This window comes from Haemorhous mexicanus, chromosome 11 (genome assembly GCF_027477595.1).
Source record: "Haemorhous mexicanus isolate bHaeMex1 chromosome 11, bHaeMex1.pri, whole genome shotgun sequence".
NCBI classification, from domain to species: Eukaryota; Metazoa; Chordata; class Aves; order Passeriformes; family Fringillidae; genus Haemorhous; species Haemorhous mexicanus.
The window spans coordinates 9,012,899-9,030,515 of NC_082351.1; the positions used below are offsets into that span (position 1 = coordinate 9,012,899).

At 40.2% G+C, this 17,617-nt stretch overlaps 1 protein-coding gene across 1 annotated transcript in view; it reads left to right on the top strand.

Annotated features, from left to right (window-relative positions):
* STIMATE (STIM activating enhancer) overlaps positions 1 to 17,617 on the top strand; it is a 32,740-nt gene that overhangs the window by 5,672 nt on the left and 9,451 nt on the right. The window contains exons 2-4 of the mRNA XM_059856282.1: positions 11,160 to 11,208; positions 13,009 to 13,104; positions 15,214 to 15,335. Of these exons, the coding sequence (XP_059712265.1) occupies positions 11,160 to 11,208; positions 13,009 to 13,104; positions 15,214 to 15,335 (267 nt within the window). The remainder of the gene's footprint in view (positions 1 to 11,159; positions 11,209 to 13,008; positions 13,105 to 15,213; positions 15,336 to 17,617) is intronic.

Consider the following 17,617-nt stretch of genomic DNA (forward strand, 5'->3'; position numbering starts at 1 on the left):
TTTTAAGAAGTAGGAGTGCCAAAAGCTCCCCCGGGGAGCAGCGGGACTCGCGAGTGGCGGGGTCGGGGCAGGACCCTGGACAGCTCCCGGGGCCGCGGGCAGCCCCGCCGGGCCCGAGCGGGCCCTGCCCGGGGCCGAGGCGGGGCTGCGGCCGCTGCAGCTGCGGGGCGAGGGACGGGCACCCTGCGGCACCGTGCGCGGGGGTTCGGCCGCTGGCAGCGCACGGCTGAGGCAGCTCCTCCCGCCCGGCTGCGCGCCAGCCAGGAAACAGGATGGGGTGATGGCAGTAGAGATGTGTGTTACTCTCTTCCTCCTTCGGGCCCATGCAGTAGCTGTTGTTGTGTAGGTTAAGTGTCTGCTTGTAGCTGCGGGACTTGGAAAAGCCCTGTGAGGTCACTTTGGTCAGGGCCAAGTAAATTGTGCCTTACAATGATCCAGTGTTTCCCTAGCCCCAGATGGTGAGGTGTCGCTTGCAGCCATGTAGCATTGCTGCTGCTTGTTTGTTTTAAATAAATTATCAGCCCTTCCAGTGCCTCTGTGACATCCCGAGCTGTGTTTGAGACAAATAGGAGAGATGCACACGAGCTGTAGCAGAAAAAAGAAGTCCAACCCTGGCTGAGTTAGCAAAGTAAATTACTTTCTTTTGCCGTGCTAATATTGTATTACTATTTAACATATGAAAAATCTCCATGGAATAAATTCTGTCCATGGTGAACTCTCCAGAAGAAGGCAGATCTTGCTGACAAATTTCATGCTGTACAAAAGCATGTAATAATAGGTTTGGAAACTGATCCTCTGTAAGTGAAGGAAATAACCTGGTTTTTTTATTAAAACTGCTTCCAAGATGTCCAGTTCTTAGTTGCCATAGATTGTAAGAGCACTTTATTGGTCCTCGTGTCCTGATCATGACAGGTCATTAATATTTTAGTGTCACTAACTATCCTTGAAACACCATGCCAGTAGAAGTTAAGACAAGGAAAATAAGGCACCAATTTAGACCAATAATCTGCAGTCTCTGAGTCTCTCTTCATTAGGTCTGATGCCCTACTCTGTCTTGCTGGCTCAGGAAGTGTCACATTTTCTTATTACTCAGCTGATTGCTGGATGTAGTTGTAGGCCCCATAATAGGATTGTTCTAAGTATAATTACACATGTCATTCACATTATGAAATGTTTAGGGAAAAGGATAAGTTATGTTGACATTTGTAAACTATTAGAATGATAAATTATCCAGGAACTCTGAAGCTGTGTTTAATTAGGATGAACTTCTGGACTGTTAGCTAAACTGGTGTTTAACTCTAAAGTGCATATTGAATGTCTTCTGACTGGTGTTTTATAATTAAATCTGTAAGGAGCTGATTTGTACAGACACACAGGCTGCAGTTTTGCATTCTGTGATGATATTAATTTCATGGTTAATGAAGTTTACATTCTTGAAGTGGTATTTAACAAGGTCTTATCTATGTAGATTTTGTTGATGAAGTGAAAAATCAGGTCTACTTTCTCATGCCTGCTGGTAGGAAATGCTTTGCATTCTCAAAGATTTCTTGATCTCAGCAAAATTTATTCCCTGTGAAACTCAGTTTGCTAAATCTCTGGCAGACTGAACACAAGCTCAGAGCTTGCTTGAGTCTGCAGGCAGTGTGGTGTGGGCTTGAGGTTTTAGGGTTTAGTCAGGGATAACTAAACCTATTCACAGTGATGGTCATGATAGAGAAGACCTATTTTTCTGCCACTTAGCCTGAATCACACATTTTATATTTATGTATTGTCTTAACCTCATACATATGTTGTCATATGTAAGGAAGGTTGAAGATAAAAATGAGCTAAAATGGATTTACACTTCAGATTCCTCAGAGCTCACTGTTCAAGGTTCATATTTGTAGTTCCAGGTGTGAGTTATTTTACAGACATGCAGAGCTACAGCAGGGAAAAGTCATGTCAAGAAAGTTATTAAGTTTGTTTTTTTCTGGGTTTTATGATGTTTCTTCCTTTAAATGTTGCACTTTTTAAAAAATAATAATAAGCAAGCATTGTTTTGTAATTTGATATGTTTTGATATGGTTTTGGTCATTTTGTCTTCTGTCACATTTTTGGCTACCCCAGGTTCTAAGGCCAAGCATTCCTCCTCTCATGGTGGTTGATACATGTTGGCTTGCCTGAGAGAAGAGGAGAACTGTGCCACAGTTCCTTGTTTTCTCTGGTGGTGGGACAGTACCAAGCTCGGGAGCAGCTGGTCTGGGAGCTGCAGCATGCTCAGGAGGTGAAGATTTGTGACAAGGAGTTTATTTGGGTGCTGCTTCTGTTTGAGAGGTTTCTCCATTGCTCCACTGACCCTGTGAAAAGGAAGTAAATACAAGTAAGGTTCACCACAGCAATCTTGGACAGTCTAGGCAGTCCCCTTGAGAAAGTTCTTTAGTTACAGAAACAATCTTTGCTTGCTTTTTCTTGTTTCACTGTGATAAATTTTTTTTCTGTTTCTCAAAAATACAGGATTTTTCCATGGAACAAAAAAGACTTTTAAATTATAAGCAGCTATTCACAACTACCAGCATATTACCTCTGTCTCTGATAATTTCTGAAGATACTATGCTCTAAAATTTTAATTCCATTTTAAAATAATTTACTTCCTTTAGTTCCTTCCTGGTACTGGAGAAGCTGCTATTCACTATCTTCCAGCACATCTTCCTTGCTTTGTGGCAGGTGGTGTGTCTAACAGCCTACATCATTTTATATACATAGGACTTAAATGCTTTCTTTGGAAGGTAATTGTAATGTTAGAAGATGAAATAGTCTAAGGAGCTTTAAAATTATGGGGGGGGGAGGGGGGAAGTCCTACCCTCCTCCATCTAATCTTAACACCATGAGTTACTTATGGCAGTATGTTTTCAGTGCTGGCATTAGGTCTTGATGGAGTTAAGGAGTAAAAAGCCTTTTGCAGGTGGAAATCGTTACATGATTTCATTCTGATTTCATAAATTTAATTTATGACGTGTATAGCTAGTTGTTAGATACATTATATCAAAGAAGTCTGCATAATTGACCTCTGACTCTCCTCTCATGATATTTGATCATGTGTAAAGAGAATATATGAAAGTAGGTTGTGTATCTTTTGTTCTTTTTAAAACAGTTGGTGTTGTATGAAATGCCTGTCTTGCAATTCAGTGCTCTGATAGTTCCAACCTAGAAAGACTGAATCTGGTAAGCAAGGCTCTTTAGAATTTCAATGGCCTCTGAACATACAGTTTACATCTACCTTTGGCCTCCTTGATTTAACATATTTGCTGTTTTATAATTTTTTGCAAAGTTTTTACAGTTTCCCTTTTGCATCTTTTTGTATCTGAACTTACATTTCAGGTTTGCTTTCTGCTTTTAAAACTGCTACAGTTTCTGCCTTGCTTAATATTTTAATGAATGGTGATTGAGTTTGGAGCTGTGCTGTGGCAGTTCTGCCCGTTCCCAAGAGCTGATTTAAAAGAAGCAGCTTGAATGACTTAAAGTTCATTGATACCTGTTGTCATACTAATAATGTTCAGAAAGCTTCATGTATTATTGAGTGATCTTGTGAATGCTGTATGTGAAAATGGTGTTGTGAATCGTAAATTGCTGCTTAGTGCACATTAATATGGATTGATTCTATTTGTCTTGTACTAAATAATTCATGTTTCCCAAATGGTTCTGATTTCTAACAGAGAAAAAAAAATCCACTTGAACACAGCAGACTGTATTTTTCAGTCTTCACTGGGTGCTTGCATAGCATGGCAGGAGTGGCACAGCTGTTTTTCTAGCAACCTTGCTTTTTCATTTGGCAGTTGTTTAATGATACCTGCTTCAGAATATAAAAGTGTTTGCAGGAGGGATCTGTATCAACTTTCCAATGCCAATCTCACAGGCATTTTCAGTGGAAGCTTAGATTTGCTTTGCTTTAACTATCTCATACCTGTTGAAGAAACAGAATAGCAAATGCATCTCTCTCTGAAAGTGCTGGGAAACTGATTTATTATGACTTTCAAACAGAGCACACCTTGACCCGACCATGCTGTGTATGCTAAATGCAAAGATAACAAATGCCTGTCTCTTAAGACTGAATCGTGGCTTTTAACTTTATTCTTTGGATAAATATTTCCTAAGCTACTTGTGCTGTTTACCTTAGAGTTCTTAAAGCAGTTACTTGCATCCCTTTATTTTTAGTATTTCCATGGCTTTTGGGAGCTGAGGGCTGGATGCTTTTGTTTACAGGGTGTGTTGTAGATGCATTTTATGATTTCTAAAGTGCTCCTTTCTCTAGGGAGACAGCAAATAGGTTAGTAATCAAAAGTGTGAAGTTGTGTGCAATCCTCCCTCTGCTAAGTTATAGTTGTTTTAAAAGTAAACTTTACCTTTAAGAAAAAGGAAAAAAGCCCCATGACAATGGCTATTGATGTGGTGTGCCTGGGCTGCTGGCTCTGCTAAGTTGTATTTGTTTCCTCTATTGACAGCCAAGTTAATGCATCTGTCAGAGCCACACAGTCATGTGCTACCAGGGTGCATGAGATCAGTCTTGCTGAAATTGTCTTAGGCTGAGTTGTATGCAGGTAATATGATTTATTTGTGTCTCTCACAGCCAATCTATCCAAGCTAAGGATTTAGGAAATTTTTTGGAGCCTAAAGTACGTACATGTTAGGGAAAAAAAACTCACCAGCCTCATGTAATGCATTTGGCTGCCTTTCCTTAAGCAGCAGAATAATCTGATTTATTCCAAAACTCAGACAGCAGTATTTAGGGTTCTTTTCCTGATAATGATTTGTCCTCTCCTCCCCTGCACTGTGAAGGGGAGCTTTACTTTGTGATAGCCATTTCCTGCAGAATGACTATAAAGTTTTAGCTCTCACTAAACCTTTGAAGGGACAGGCTAGGTTTTTAGCTGGCTGTGGAAGCAGGTAGGAAGTAAATGCTTTTACACAGGTAACTTTGGGTTACTGTATTTCACCAGCGTTTATCTAGCAAGCACTTCTGCCCTTCTGATAAATAATGTGAAATCCAGTGCTGACACCTTGCTTTCAGTCATCTCTTGTCATCTGTGTTGAGACAAAGGAGCCCAGGTCATGAGAGAGCTGGGCTTGATGGATGCTTGGCACTGGAGGGTTTAACTTTGCAGTAAAAGAGGGCCCCTTTTCCTGCGCTCTGACAGAAGTTCCAGTCAGGCACACAAAGGTTTTGCTGCCTTATCACAACATTGTAGTCACTGCTGGCAGTGGAACAGAGACTGAGATAAGATCTGTGGTTTGCAGGTACCTCGTGGCTGTCCAGGCACTGCATCTTTAGTGTGACGTGTCCCTGAATAACCAGCTGGCTGGGTCATTAAACTTTATCGTGTCCAGCTTTCTATAAAGTTTCTCCCTGGGTGATCTTTAATGGACCAGTTCTTAATTACACTACAGAATCATTAAGGCCAAGGGCACAGTGGAATTAAGAAAGGGCTTGGGTTCTTGGATGGCTAATGCTGTTTTCTCTCTTACAGAAGTTTTAAAAATCCTTTTTGCTGGGCAGCAAAGCTGGGGGCTCATGCACTTCATAGTATGTCAGTCTGATACTGACTAGAACAAAATTTTCCCTTGAGTGAGTTATTCCATAACTGTTTTCATCATGAAGAAGCCATGGTTCCTGGTGTGTTTCTCCAATGCAGCAATATCACTGGAAATCAGTTCTAGTCCAATATAATTTCTGCTTTAGTATCGTGGGTGTCTCATGTGTGGAGAAGTCTGCGTCCTTAAGCAAAAAATATTATGTACAATTCTGGGGCTCTTATGCAGGAAAATAAGCAGCAGGCTTAGGGTGTCCTGCATTTGAGTATGTAGCTAATGGGACATAGGAGTAGAAGGAAGAATTTGCAGAAGGGCAAAAAATGAGTTGCCAAGAGCATAGTCCATTTTGGGGCTGGAGAAATGAGCAGCACACCAAAACCATTGGTTCTTTTGGTGTTTTATTGCAATCACATTTGGTACCTCTTTTAAAACAGATGTAGACAGAACTTTTTTTTTTTTTTTTTTAAACTTGGAGTATGGGGAGATGCTGAGCTCCTAAGTGTCACAAAAGCTTTTGGCAATTGAGTGATACATGGTCTGCACAACTATATATCTTTTGTAAGGCATCATTGTAGCCTATTCTCATTGGACATGTTGTTTCTTGCACAGTTAATTCTAAAAAGAAATATTTTATTTTGGGGAAATCTTTTATGTAAGCTCACGTAATTATTTATTCTCACTGTGCTGCTACCAAGAAAATAATGGGAAAGGGACAAAGTGAAATGGCAAGACAAGCCTCTTAAAGGCTTTGCTTTAATAGTAAAGGGAGGTAAGTGCAAATTTAATAAAAAAGATCACAAATAACATGAAATTCATTGGTAGTTGTCATTCCATAGTCATGTGAATTTTCAGGACTTATTAGCATGCATATGCTTGTTCAGAACAGACACGGTTCCACTGTTGTGGGAAGTGTTGGTACTAACAAGTAGAATAGTGCTTTTCAAAGTCTTCCCAAACAGAGTTTTAAAAAATAAAAATCTGGCCTGCGTATGTAGTTGACTTTACAAGTTTTTTACAAGGTTAGAAAGTGTAGGTTCAAATTTGTGAGGCATATGGTCTGATAACCAAATGTTCTGGAAATAGTGCCATTCTCTGGGAGTGGTCATCTGAAAATCTGCATCGGATTCCGAGCTCGGCTGCTACTGCTTGGTGTAACTTTTGTGTTACTCCACACACAGTGAGCAAACAGCCTTGTACAGGAAACTTGTAATCCTTGTCAGGAATGCTGGAGATTGTGTGAATCAACACCAAAGTAGCCTGCAGATCTCAGGAGTCTTGCACTCTGAGGGCTGTGTTGGAGGATCTGTCTGGTTGCAAATGTGTTATTTGGGAAGCTGACACTGCAGCAGATTTCTCAGTGTGAGATTGTCCCTCCACATATGTGTGTGTGTGGCTTTCAGTTAGCCATACTTTAGTCCTTTGATAATTGGTTTAAATCTTAGAACTTTTTAAGTGTCAGATGACAGGAAAATGAGTTCCAATTTTTTTGGAAGGTACTCCAAATGTCACCTGCTCCCAGCTCCTGCTCAGAGCAGGGCTGGCCCATGTCCCCTTGCTTGGAGCATTGTCCAGGGCAATTTTCAAGCTCTGTCAGACTGCAGTCGCTGCATGTTCTTTGGGCAACTTGTTGCAGAATTTAATTGCCCTCACTGGAAATTTTTTACTTCTTTCACCTTGGAATTTCCCTCACTCCAGCTTGTGGCTGTTTCCTGTGGCCTGTGCACTTGAGAGAAGGGTCCCATCCTGCCCCAGCTGAAAGTGCCCACGCACGTGAGGAAATGTGAATGTGATCTGCAAATGTGATCTTCACCAGCCTTTCTTCCTTTTCTCTTTGGCCAGCTCAGCTGTCGCTCTGCTGAGGTCTGATGGCAGAAATGTATAGGAGGTTTATGAAATGAATCAGCCACATGCTTTGTCTGTAACCCAGCTTTGAAAAAGTTTTGAGAAGCCCTGGAAACACAGGTGAAATTCCCAGCTCTCGCCTCAGAAGAGCAGTGTTGTCATAGTGCAGCTGCAGAGGACATGGAACATGTTGATTTTATTTTTTTTTTTTCAAGTTAATGAACTAGAGCAATCTTTGATCTTTACTGGGGTCATAAAGATTCTTAATGAGAACTTCCAGAACCTGCATCTAAGACATGCAGTAGTGCATGATACATAGAAACATTTCAAAGGTGTGAGATGAGCCAGGTTTGTGCTGCTACAAGAGCAATCATCCAGAAACTAAGAGTTCTTGAATCCATATTGAAGTTACTTCACATCAGCAAAATAGTTCCTGTGGGACTTCTTGAGGAGATGAAGGAGAGAGAGAAAGGCTGGATTTCGAGTGTTGCTTTGCGTATTGACAACTTGGAGAGGTTTTATTTCATTTCTTGTCTCTGTTCTGGCCGTTATTTTTCCCCATGAGTCTTCTGAAATTCTGATTGCCAAACTCCCACATTCAAGTAAGTGTTAGAAACCCTTCCACAGTACTCTGGCATTAATTATTCCTAGAATTTCAATGAAGTGGGAAGACAATTCAATGAACTTGAATTTTGCATTAGCAATAATACTGTGTCTTATATGCTTATCTATTATCTGTCCATCTGGCAACTCACATGCTTGTTGGCAGAAGTGCTTTTATTTCCTTTCCTGAAAAATTCTGGCATGGAATACGTAAACAAGCAGCCCTTCTTTCTTCATTTATAATTCAGCATGAGCTAGTGCACGTTATTAGTTAATTAATATGAACTGTGGTGGATGGCTGCCGCTGCGAGCGCGGCGCTCCGAGCCGCAGCATATGGAGCAGCGGCGCGTCCTCGCAGGCAGAGCCGGCAGATTGAGATCCATCTGTCAGCTGACACACGCACCAGCCCCACTCTGTGCTCAGACTGCCAAGAGAAGCTGAGGCTGGGGCTGGGAGCAGCAATCCTGACTGCTTTTGGGGGAGCACAAGGGGAGAAATTACTTTCCCTTCCCCAACTTGATAGGTGCTTAGAAAGTGCCAGTAAAGATTCTGCAAGAAGCGTGTGCTGGCTTTTGGTTCCAAAATTAATGTATTCCTACCAAGCATGCTGAGGACCCTGAGCTTACCAGTGTGGTTGTCTGCAGCCTGTTGGGCTTTTGCTCAGTTTAGTTACTGGGAAGGCTCAAATTCTGCACCAGGGGTATGTTGAGAAGTGCCTGGCAATGTCTGTATCTGTCAGAAACACCTGATGCTCACAGACACTGCTGCAAGGAGCTGGGCTGGGCAAACAGCACTTTCATGTGGACCTACTGGGCTTTCAAGTGCACAGGTACATATTCATCAGGTTGCACCTCCTCAAGATTTTATTCATTTAATTTGGGGGCATACATTTTTGTGGTGACATCAGCCAGTCAGTCCATTCCAAAAAGACAGCTGCAGAGGCTTTCCAAGCTTGCTGTCCTGTTTAATGTGAACTCAGATGAAATGTTGTCTTTCTAGAACTGGCCAGAGAAACACAGACCTTATCCAGGCTGTTTCTCAGTACAGATAAAATTTGAAATGCTGTTAGTGGAACTGCTTTTGAATATCCTCTTCCAAAATGAATTGTTATGAGTTTTTAAAAGAAATTAATGAATCCAGAGGCAATGTACAACTTCATAGCAATAACAGAATTGAGGTTTGGAACTCAACCCCTACCCAAAGCAGGCACACCATGACAGTTTATTGCCATTTTTTTCTGCAGAAAAGCATCTTGCACTAACTCCACAGAAAGTTGAAACTTCTGTTTCTTGCATTTGTTTTGTGATGCTTTGTGGCTTCCTGTTTTTACTCAAAAGTGCTACTAATTAAAGTAATCCATAGTGTGACTGGGGAGGACTTGTCATAAATAACAAACTGGTTAACTTGGCTGAGTGTTGCTCATTTTTAACAGAAGTTTTGTATTTATGTCATGCTTTTCACAGGGAAAACTGCTGGCAAATGTTGCTATTACAACTTTATCTTTGGTGTAAATGTACAGTGTTTTTGTCTTGTCACTTTTTAGCTTCTCGTGGGGGTGAAACAGTTTCTCTCTGCTGTCAGAAGCAGTGACAGTGAGGTGGCAGGTTGGTGTTCCCTGAAAGTGCTGCCCCTCCACCTTGGAGGTGATTTATTTAATTGTTTTATGAGGACAGTTGACTTTGGGGAAAATTGCCTTACTTGTGAAAAAGTTATGATTGGTTCAGAAACCAGAATGTGGTTTAAAGGCTTGTAAGCTGGGCAAGCATGATGTACACAGAGCATCCTATGTTAAACTGAAATTCATCACTAATACCTGGAGAAGCAGGTTAAAATGCCTGTTGATATTTTGTCTGACTATACCTGCTATGGTTTGTGCCTCTTGAACCAGAATATCTGCAATTTGAAGGGGTGGAGGAGAATCAAGGATTTTTATTTTTTTTTTTAATAAGAGGTCATTTCTGAAATAAGAGCCTAAATAATTGTTTTTCAAGAATGTATGTTGAAGGAACTGGTGAGTGGTACTGAAATTTGGGCAGAAGGAAGGAAAACCCTTATGTAAACCCCATTCTTAGTGGAAAGGTTTTGCACTAGCTTGTTGTGTTTGTGTTCTTTGGGATGTGTAAGAATTTAGTATCTTGCAGGCGTAACAAAGAGTAAATCTGTGTTAGGATATGAGGCCACATCTGACAGAGGTGAGGCTGCCCCAGCTCTGACCCGAGGTTCCAGCAGGAAAAAGGTTTTCTTGCCCAGAAGGAGTTAGAAACGGAATTTCTTAAAGAGATGGGGCAAACTTCAGACAGAGTGAATATATGGACCAGGCACAGTTTGCACATCAGCAACTGCTTTTATGCCCTTGTTCCTCTGTTTTCCCACACTTGTTCTTCAGGAGTCCTTCCAGATGGACCTGGCTTGGGTTGGAAGTACATGGAAGTAGCTGGGCAGGGTGTGAGAGGAGCTTTCTGTCAGATCTCAAGCAGTTTCTATAATAAACTGCAATGAAACTGCAATAGACCAACTTAGCTACTTGCTTGCCTTTGTGTGTAGTTGTCATTATTTTAGTACTGATTTCTTTTGTTTGTTTCCAGTACATTAAAATTGTCTGCCTTTCTGTGAAGGGATTCTCAGACTGAAAAAAAAAATCTGTCCTTCTTTCCTTCTGTAATTCAGTTTGCCAACAAAATAGAGACACGTTGTCAGAGAATGTATTTGTCCTTCTACTGATTCACTTAATTTCATTCTGATATTATGGACTGGACCAAGTTCTGAGAATACTTTCCCAGTTTGGGTTTGGGTCTCCAGTGAGAGAAAGAAACAGCTCTGTCTAATACCTGCTTTATTGTTGGAAATTAAATTTTCTGGATGGGCAGTCATAAAAGCTCAGGCCAATGGCATGGTGGTCATTGTGGATTGTTGTTTCATGTGAGGGATACTGGCAGTCAGAGAATGGAGCTCTCGGAACTGAGGGGTGACAGAAGGGAGTTTCTTTGAAAATGGATCCTTGGAGTTTGATATGGTGAAGTGCAGTAGTGAAAGATCCATTTCATTGAAGGCTGTAACATTTCTGCAAGACTGTTTGCTTTCACTTTTCTATATTTTTGTTGCTTTGGAGGCTGCTGATTGTCTTCAATTTCATTTTTTTTCTCCCTAGTAAAACGCTTCAGAGAACCAAAGCATGAAAGACGTCCCTGGAGGATATGGTAAGTTTCTGCATGCTTTATTCTTAACTTCTTTTCTTCTTGCATGTTGTAGAAATTGAAGGGATGGTGTTAGTGTATGATGGTTAACATAAAGAAAAGTGATGACAAGATATTGGTAACTGTCAGTGAGGACCCAAAAAAGTTACCAAAATACTAGAGTCAGGCTACCTCCTGTGTGTTTCCTGGGTAGTCATTTCTTACTGAACAGTTCCAGGAATATGTAGAGGTGTGCACTTAGCCATAAAGCTTCAATTTGTGCTTCTTCCTAAAGACAGAAAATTAGAGTAGCCCTAAGATGCATGTGAACATTTACAAACTTGCATAAGCTTAGAGGAAGATCTCAGCTGGGCTCAAATAAAATTCCATGTCTTCTTGGTATCCTGCTATGTATAAAATAGAGATCAGGATGATAAAAAATACAAGTACATCAACCATAAAAAATACAAGGTATAAGAAGTGTGTTTGTGTTTATTACACTTTAAAAGCTCCTGGATTGAAGCAATGCCAACATAAACTGTACCAGTTTTGAGACTGGTGTGTGTTAGGCTGCCATTCCACTTGTTTGAGACTTCAGTGGTTTAAATTCCACTCATACAAAGCTGCTTCTCAAAACTAACATTGACCTTTATTTTACTGAAAAAAAGAAGTGCAAAATCTTTGTGTACTACAGTATACCTCAGCCTGAAATTCTGACAAGTGCACTGATAGCCCTTAATTTTTAAGCAAAGAATCTTGTTCTGGGACTCAAGTATTGTTATTTATAGCAGAGTGTACTGATTAGATATGTAACTCACTGGCTTCCTGCCTCATCTCCAACACTCAACTCTCTGTGTCATGCAATGAATGAAGAGATTGAAGTTCAAGACAGTTATCAGGGAGGGTAGGTGAATTCAGGCATAAAATGTCATTTGGATCTGTTGGGGTGTTTAGATCTTTTTAGACATGCAAACATCAGGCAAAATGGTTGTTTTTCTGAATAATACAAAGAACACACTCTTGCCTGCAGAATGTTTATTATGAATCTTATGTTTTACATTTAATGAAACATCCGCTGAAAGTTTTGATTGTATGCAAAGGATGATGAAAAAAGAATGCTAAGGGCTGGAGTCATTACTGAATCACTGTCTAAGTGAGGCTTTATATTTTCCCCTTGAGTAACAAACTCTTTTCTCTCTGACTTGATCATCTGCTTTGGAGATAATATTGTCAAGGTTGGAATTCTTTTGCAGTGTGTTCTGAGCTCTGCACTGTAGATAAAAGTCAGTGAAACCACTTCATGCTTCCAGGTGAAAAATATGCTGGCTTTTAAATGAAATACTGTAGATAAAGGACTCATTAGTCACTATTAAGTTGTTCGCCTACAAGCACATGATGAGGATTTTATTTTTGTCTGTGCCATAAGCTTGCTAAAAATGCATAAACACAAAAGGTCCAAAATACCTATCAGGATTGAGATACTCATTGTTTCCAGGAGGTTATTAAAGACTTAGCTAGAGTTAGTCAGGATTAGCTCTTGGATCATGCATATGATACCAAGAGGATATCTGTAGACTTTACATTTACAATGGTAGGTTTCGAGTTAATATGATTTGGGTTATTGTTAGAAAAAATAGGGGCAGAATTGAAAATGAAACGTTAAAAAAGAACTAAATACTATGATACTTTTGTCATTCTGGTGTTCTCATTTGGAGAAAAAAACATTAGTAACAGAGATGGAGTTTTAATTAGCATAAATTTGCAATGTCTGGCTGTGTTGTAAACAGTTTTGTGTGTCTTAAAAACTGTTTTTACTTTACATAGGTTTTTAGATACTTCCAAGCAAGCCATAGGGATGTTGTTCATCCACTTTGCAAATGTCTATTTATCAGACCTGACAGAAGAAGACCCCTGTTCACTGTGAGTGTTTGATTTTGGAATAACTGGCCTTTATGGAAGTTCTGGGGCTGAGTTGGTGTATGTGGATAGTAAGGCAAGATAAAGCTGAGAAGACAGTTTTCATGGTAAAAATCAGTCACTTTAAAAAACCTGTGGTTTAAAATTGGGTAATCAAGGATCAGGATTCTTCTGTTTAAGTTCATGGCTGGCAGGTGTCTGGACTGTGTGTGGTTTCTTTAACCTAAAGGGCAAATCCTTGCTACTTGTCCCTCTCCAGTGAATGAATGGGGACTTGAGATGCACATTGCAGTTCAGGTTTGTTTACTCAAGGTGCTGGGACCAAAGGAAATGAATATCCTGTTGTATTCACTGTAGAAAAGCAAGGCTGTAATACAAAGTGAGGTTGCTTTCAGGGTTATTTAGCAAAAATCATTTGTGTTGGTATTTGCTTCTTAAACCTACATTGGCTGCTGCAGTATTTTTTTCATTTTGTTAAAAATGGGAAATCTTGCTTGGTAGCCAGGCAGTTGGTACAGAAATTAATTCTGCAATGTCACGCTTGGAGCAGTGTGACTAAATAGATAAGCATTTCTCTGTAGTGTATTAAACCTGAAGATTTTATGACTAAGACCCCAGCAGGCTCTTTACAGGAGCTCCTGAAGCAAATGGTAGTTGTTTGGGTTTGTTCTTGATAAGGCTCATGCTCAAAGTAGCTTACACATTGCTGGTAGTGAAAGCTGTGAAATTACTTTTAAAAGCCCAGTAACTTGCCTTTTGGAACCAGTCCAGTTCCTTTCGATGGCATCTGCTCACTTCTTGTTCTTGGGTAAACAAAGGAGAGACCCAGCTCAAGGAAAGTGGTTGTGTTGCTGCACAAGACAGTTTTTATTCCTAATTCCTCCTTGGTTCCTTCTGTGCTCCTACATGGTAGAAATGTGCAAGAACACTGCTTTTCTCTTCCTACCACAAAGCATTCTCTTAGGCAAAATGCATTTATTTTAGCACATTAAATGTAAAATTTGAGTTATAATTATGGCACTTTCAACCAGGCATCATTGTAGGATTTTCCTTACTTATAGATTTAAGAATTTCCTCATAGGTTTAAAAACTGGCAGGTGAAAATTACTTTCATTCAATTTTTATAACTCAAGGTATATATTCAAGTGGGGTAACAAAAGCATGTCAGAAATTGTCAGCATTTAAAGATAAGGCACCATAGTGTATTACAGTATTTTAAATTAAAAATACTTTGTTTATTAAAAATAACACAAAGCATTTTGTTAGGCAAAATAAAAGGTTTACTGACCTGTGCATTCTCTCCTGCATCTACATATTTTTATTTTCAAATCTCACTTTTAATCTAAGTGTAACATGACACAAAACCAGTAAGACAGTGAGATTATTCAGTGCTCTCAGGATAACTGAAATTACAGTGTGGAGCTAGATAATTTCTCAGACAAGGGTGCAGGTTCTTGATAGCAGAAAAAATATGACACAGCATTAACCAAAATCTGTTTTTGGAAAAATATCCCTGAGTTTGAAGGTGGGTCCAGATTGCCTGGCAGCAGCACAGCAGGTCCTGTGGGCAGGTTAAGGACGCATCCCGGGGTGAGCCCGGCGTGCTGGAGAATCTCGGTGCTCTGGGAAATCCTGGGCATCCCTGGGGACCGGGAGCCCTCTCTGGCTGTGGAATAGGTGCTGGCACCTCTGACTTCCCTCCTGCTGCTGCTGCCGCCTTCCTGCTGCGGGCTTACAGCAGCCTCTTGTGGCCTCGGCGGGACTCGTGCAGAATCGGGATTGCCGACGTTCCTCTGCAGACACAGCCTTGATTTTAACGTTTGACTAATGCAACATTAATTAAAACTCTGATTTGGTGAACAGTTATTTGAAGATAACTATTTTTAGGAAGTTTGGTGATCTTTAAGGACAGGAAAAAATAAGTTGAGACTGCTAAAATTATTTAAATTGTAGGCACTCCGTGTAATTACAGAAGTGGGTAAATGATTGTTCTCAATACTCTGGCTTCTCAACATACTTAAAGATCTTTTATCAATCAAGGTGTTTAAATATCCCGAACCTGTAGAAAATAGACCCTGACTCCTTGGGGTTTTTTTCTGACTTTCCTTTCAGGTACCTTATCAACTTCTTGCTGGATGCCACCTTAGGAATGCTGCTGATCTACATCGGGATCCGTGCTGTCAGCAGCATCGTGGAGTGGCAGCAGTGGGAGTCCCTTCGCTTTGGGGAATATGGTAAATGTTCTGCTCTGGTGCTGAGGTGATTCTCAGGGTGGAATCCCAGAGTATTTCAGCAAGTGGTTAACTCATCCTAAAATCGTTGTACAGTCATTTTAGTGTTTCACTTGTCATGAGGGTTCTTTTAAGTTCTATATCTCAGTATTCACCTTGTGTCTTAGAAAGCTCAACAAGTCTCTGAGTATTCACTGAGTTGGGAATGACTGCTTGAATATATTTTTTTAAGGAGTGATTCTACAAATTATGATATTGGCTAATCTCATGGAAAAAATACCAGCATGATGAATTTACTCTGAAACACTTCTAGAAAAATGATTGCTGGAAGGTCATTTCCTAGTAAAGCTTGCACTGCTCCTCGTGCCACTGTCTGAAGATACAGACCAAGAGTTCTGCCAGCCCTCTTAAGCAGCCACATCCCTTCAGAGAAGGGAATGGCAAGATGGTCTGTGCTGCTCCTCAAGTAATGATCTGGAGCTTGTGCATGTAGGGGCTGTATCACTGGGGAAAAATGCGTGGGGGACAGACTGTGAAATCACTTCCAGGTGAAGTTGCAGAGTTTATCTTCTGTTACTCAGGAGTCCACTGATGTGCAGAAGTTGTGGATTTGCAGCTGCAGTTGAGAATCACACATTCTTAACATCAGCATTAAATTTTGTTCAGTCTGTTTTTCTCAGATTGCTGAAAATGAAAATGAAATTTTTGTGTACATGCTAGAAATCACATTTGCAGCTCCTCAAGACAGGAATGGGAGGAGATGTTGCCTTAAAAGAGAGCTGTGGCTCTTCATCAGAGAGAAAAACAACAACCCCAGTGGTTTAGGGGGGAAGAAGTTTAAGAAAGTTAAAAATGTTTGCCTAACAAATTAGGAGCTTTCACAGCAGTTTTATAATTATTACTGGTAGGATTTTGGTTTTGTAGATTTCTTTGGTTTTAATGATCCTAAGTAGCTGACAGAACTAAGAATAAGTAAAGGCCTTGTGAAATTGGAGTACTTTAAAAGCTTGAGAAGTTTGCAGTCAAATAACATTAATTGCTATTTGCTTTGATGTCGGAGGTTTAGGTATGATAACAAGTAACTTAGAAATAACTGCCTATGCCATTAGGGCATGTTAGATTTACAGAGATTTAATGTCTATCTTTTAGGGTACAGTTTGTAGCCACTTAAGCTGTTTAAATCAGCACTGCTGCAACGCTGCTTGTCTGCTTTTATCCCACGTGCCACAGTCCAGTATTTCCACTCTTTTCCTTGGACTGGTGCATATCTGACTCTTCAGGGAATTGACCAAGAGAGCTAAACCATCAAAAATTCACTAGATGTAAAAAAAGGAAATCGTTCCTCCAGATTAGTCCCAGGCTCGTGTCTCTAAGGGATTAGGTAAGCACCAATGCCCAGGGAAGGCAAAGGGGCAAGGAAAGAGGTGAGGCCTCTTGCCCAGAGCCCCGTTTTCTGATTGTTGGTTTGGCTTGAAGCCATTTAAAGATGTTTGAGCAGCATTCAGCTCATATAAAACTTGAGTTTCCTCTTAGAGAGAAAAAAAGTGTATCTATTACAGTTATAGGTAGGTATTTGTAATCATGTCAGATATTAGATTTTATTTCTTCCTAATAACGTTTTGAATTTTTTGTTTGTAATCTGTTGTCCTTTCCTGTTTTAATGTTCTTTCAACAGTAAGCAGTCTGTGGATGGGGAGATGTGAGGAATATATTCACTCCCCTGAAATTTCTCTATTTCTTACTGACTTTCAAAATAAACCCAGGTCTGTTTTAGTTATGAGGCATTTCTGACTGCAGTAATTAAGCTCTTAAAATCAACAGATGAACTTGTGTAGTGCTTTGGAGGTGGTCTGTGGCTGCTCCAGTATTGTCAGTTCGATTTAGGAGATCTGAAACACCTGAACCTGTTTATTGAGTATTCTCCTCTGTGTGTGTGTATAAGTGATGTATGAAATTACATAAACCCTCTTTTGTTAGTTGTTCTCTCTAGTGTCAGATCATTCTATTAGTCTCTAACTTTCTTTTCTGCATCTTTATTAATGTGCTGTCCTGCCCTTAGTGTGTTAGATTTTTAATCAAGCTATTGTCAGGACTGCTTTAAAGCATATTGCAAATCTGCATTTCCATTAATCATGTGGGAGAGGCTCCTGGTATAAAGAGAATTAGAGAGCAGATGGAAAGTTATTTGTTTTGGCTAAAACTAAGTAGGTGCAGTAAGGTTAGGCCCTCTGTAAGAAATCCCATCTAAAAGGACAAGTTGCATTGGATCATTTGCTGTCATCTTC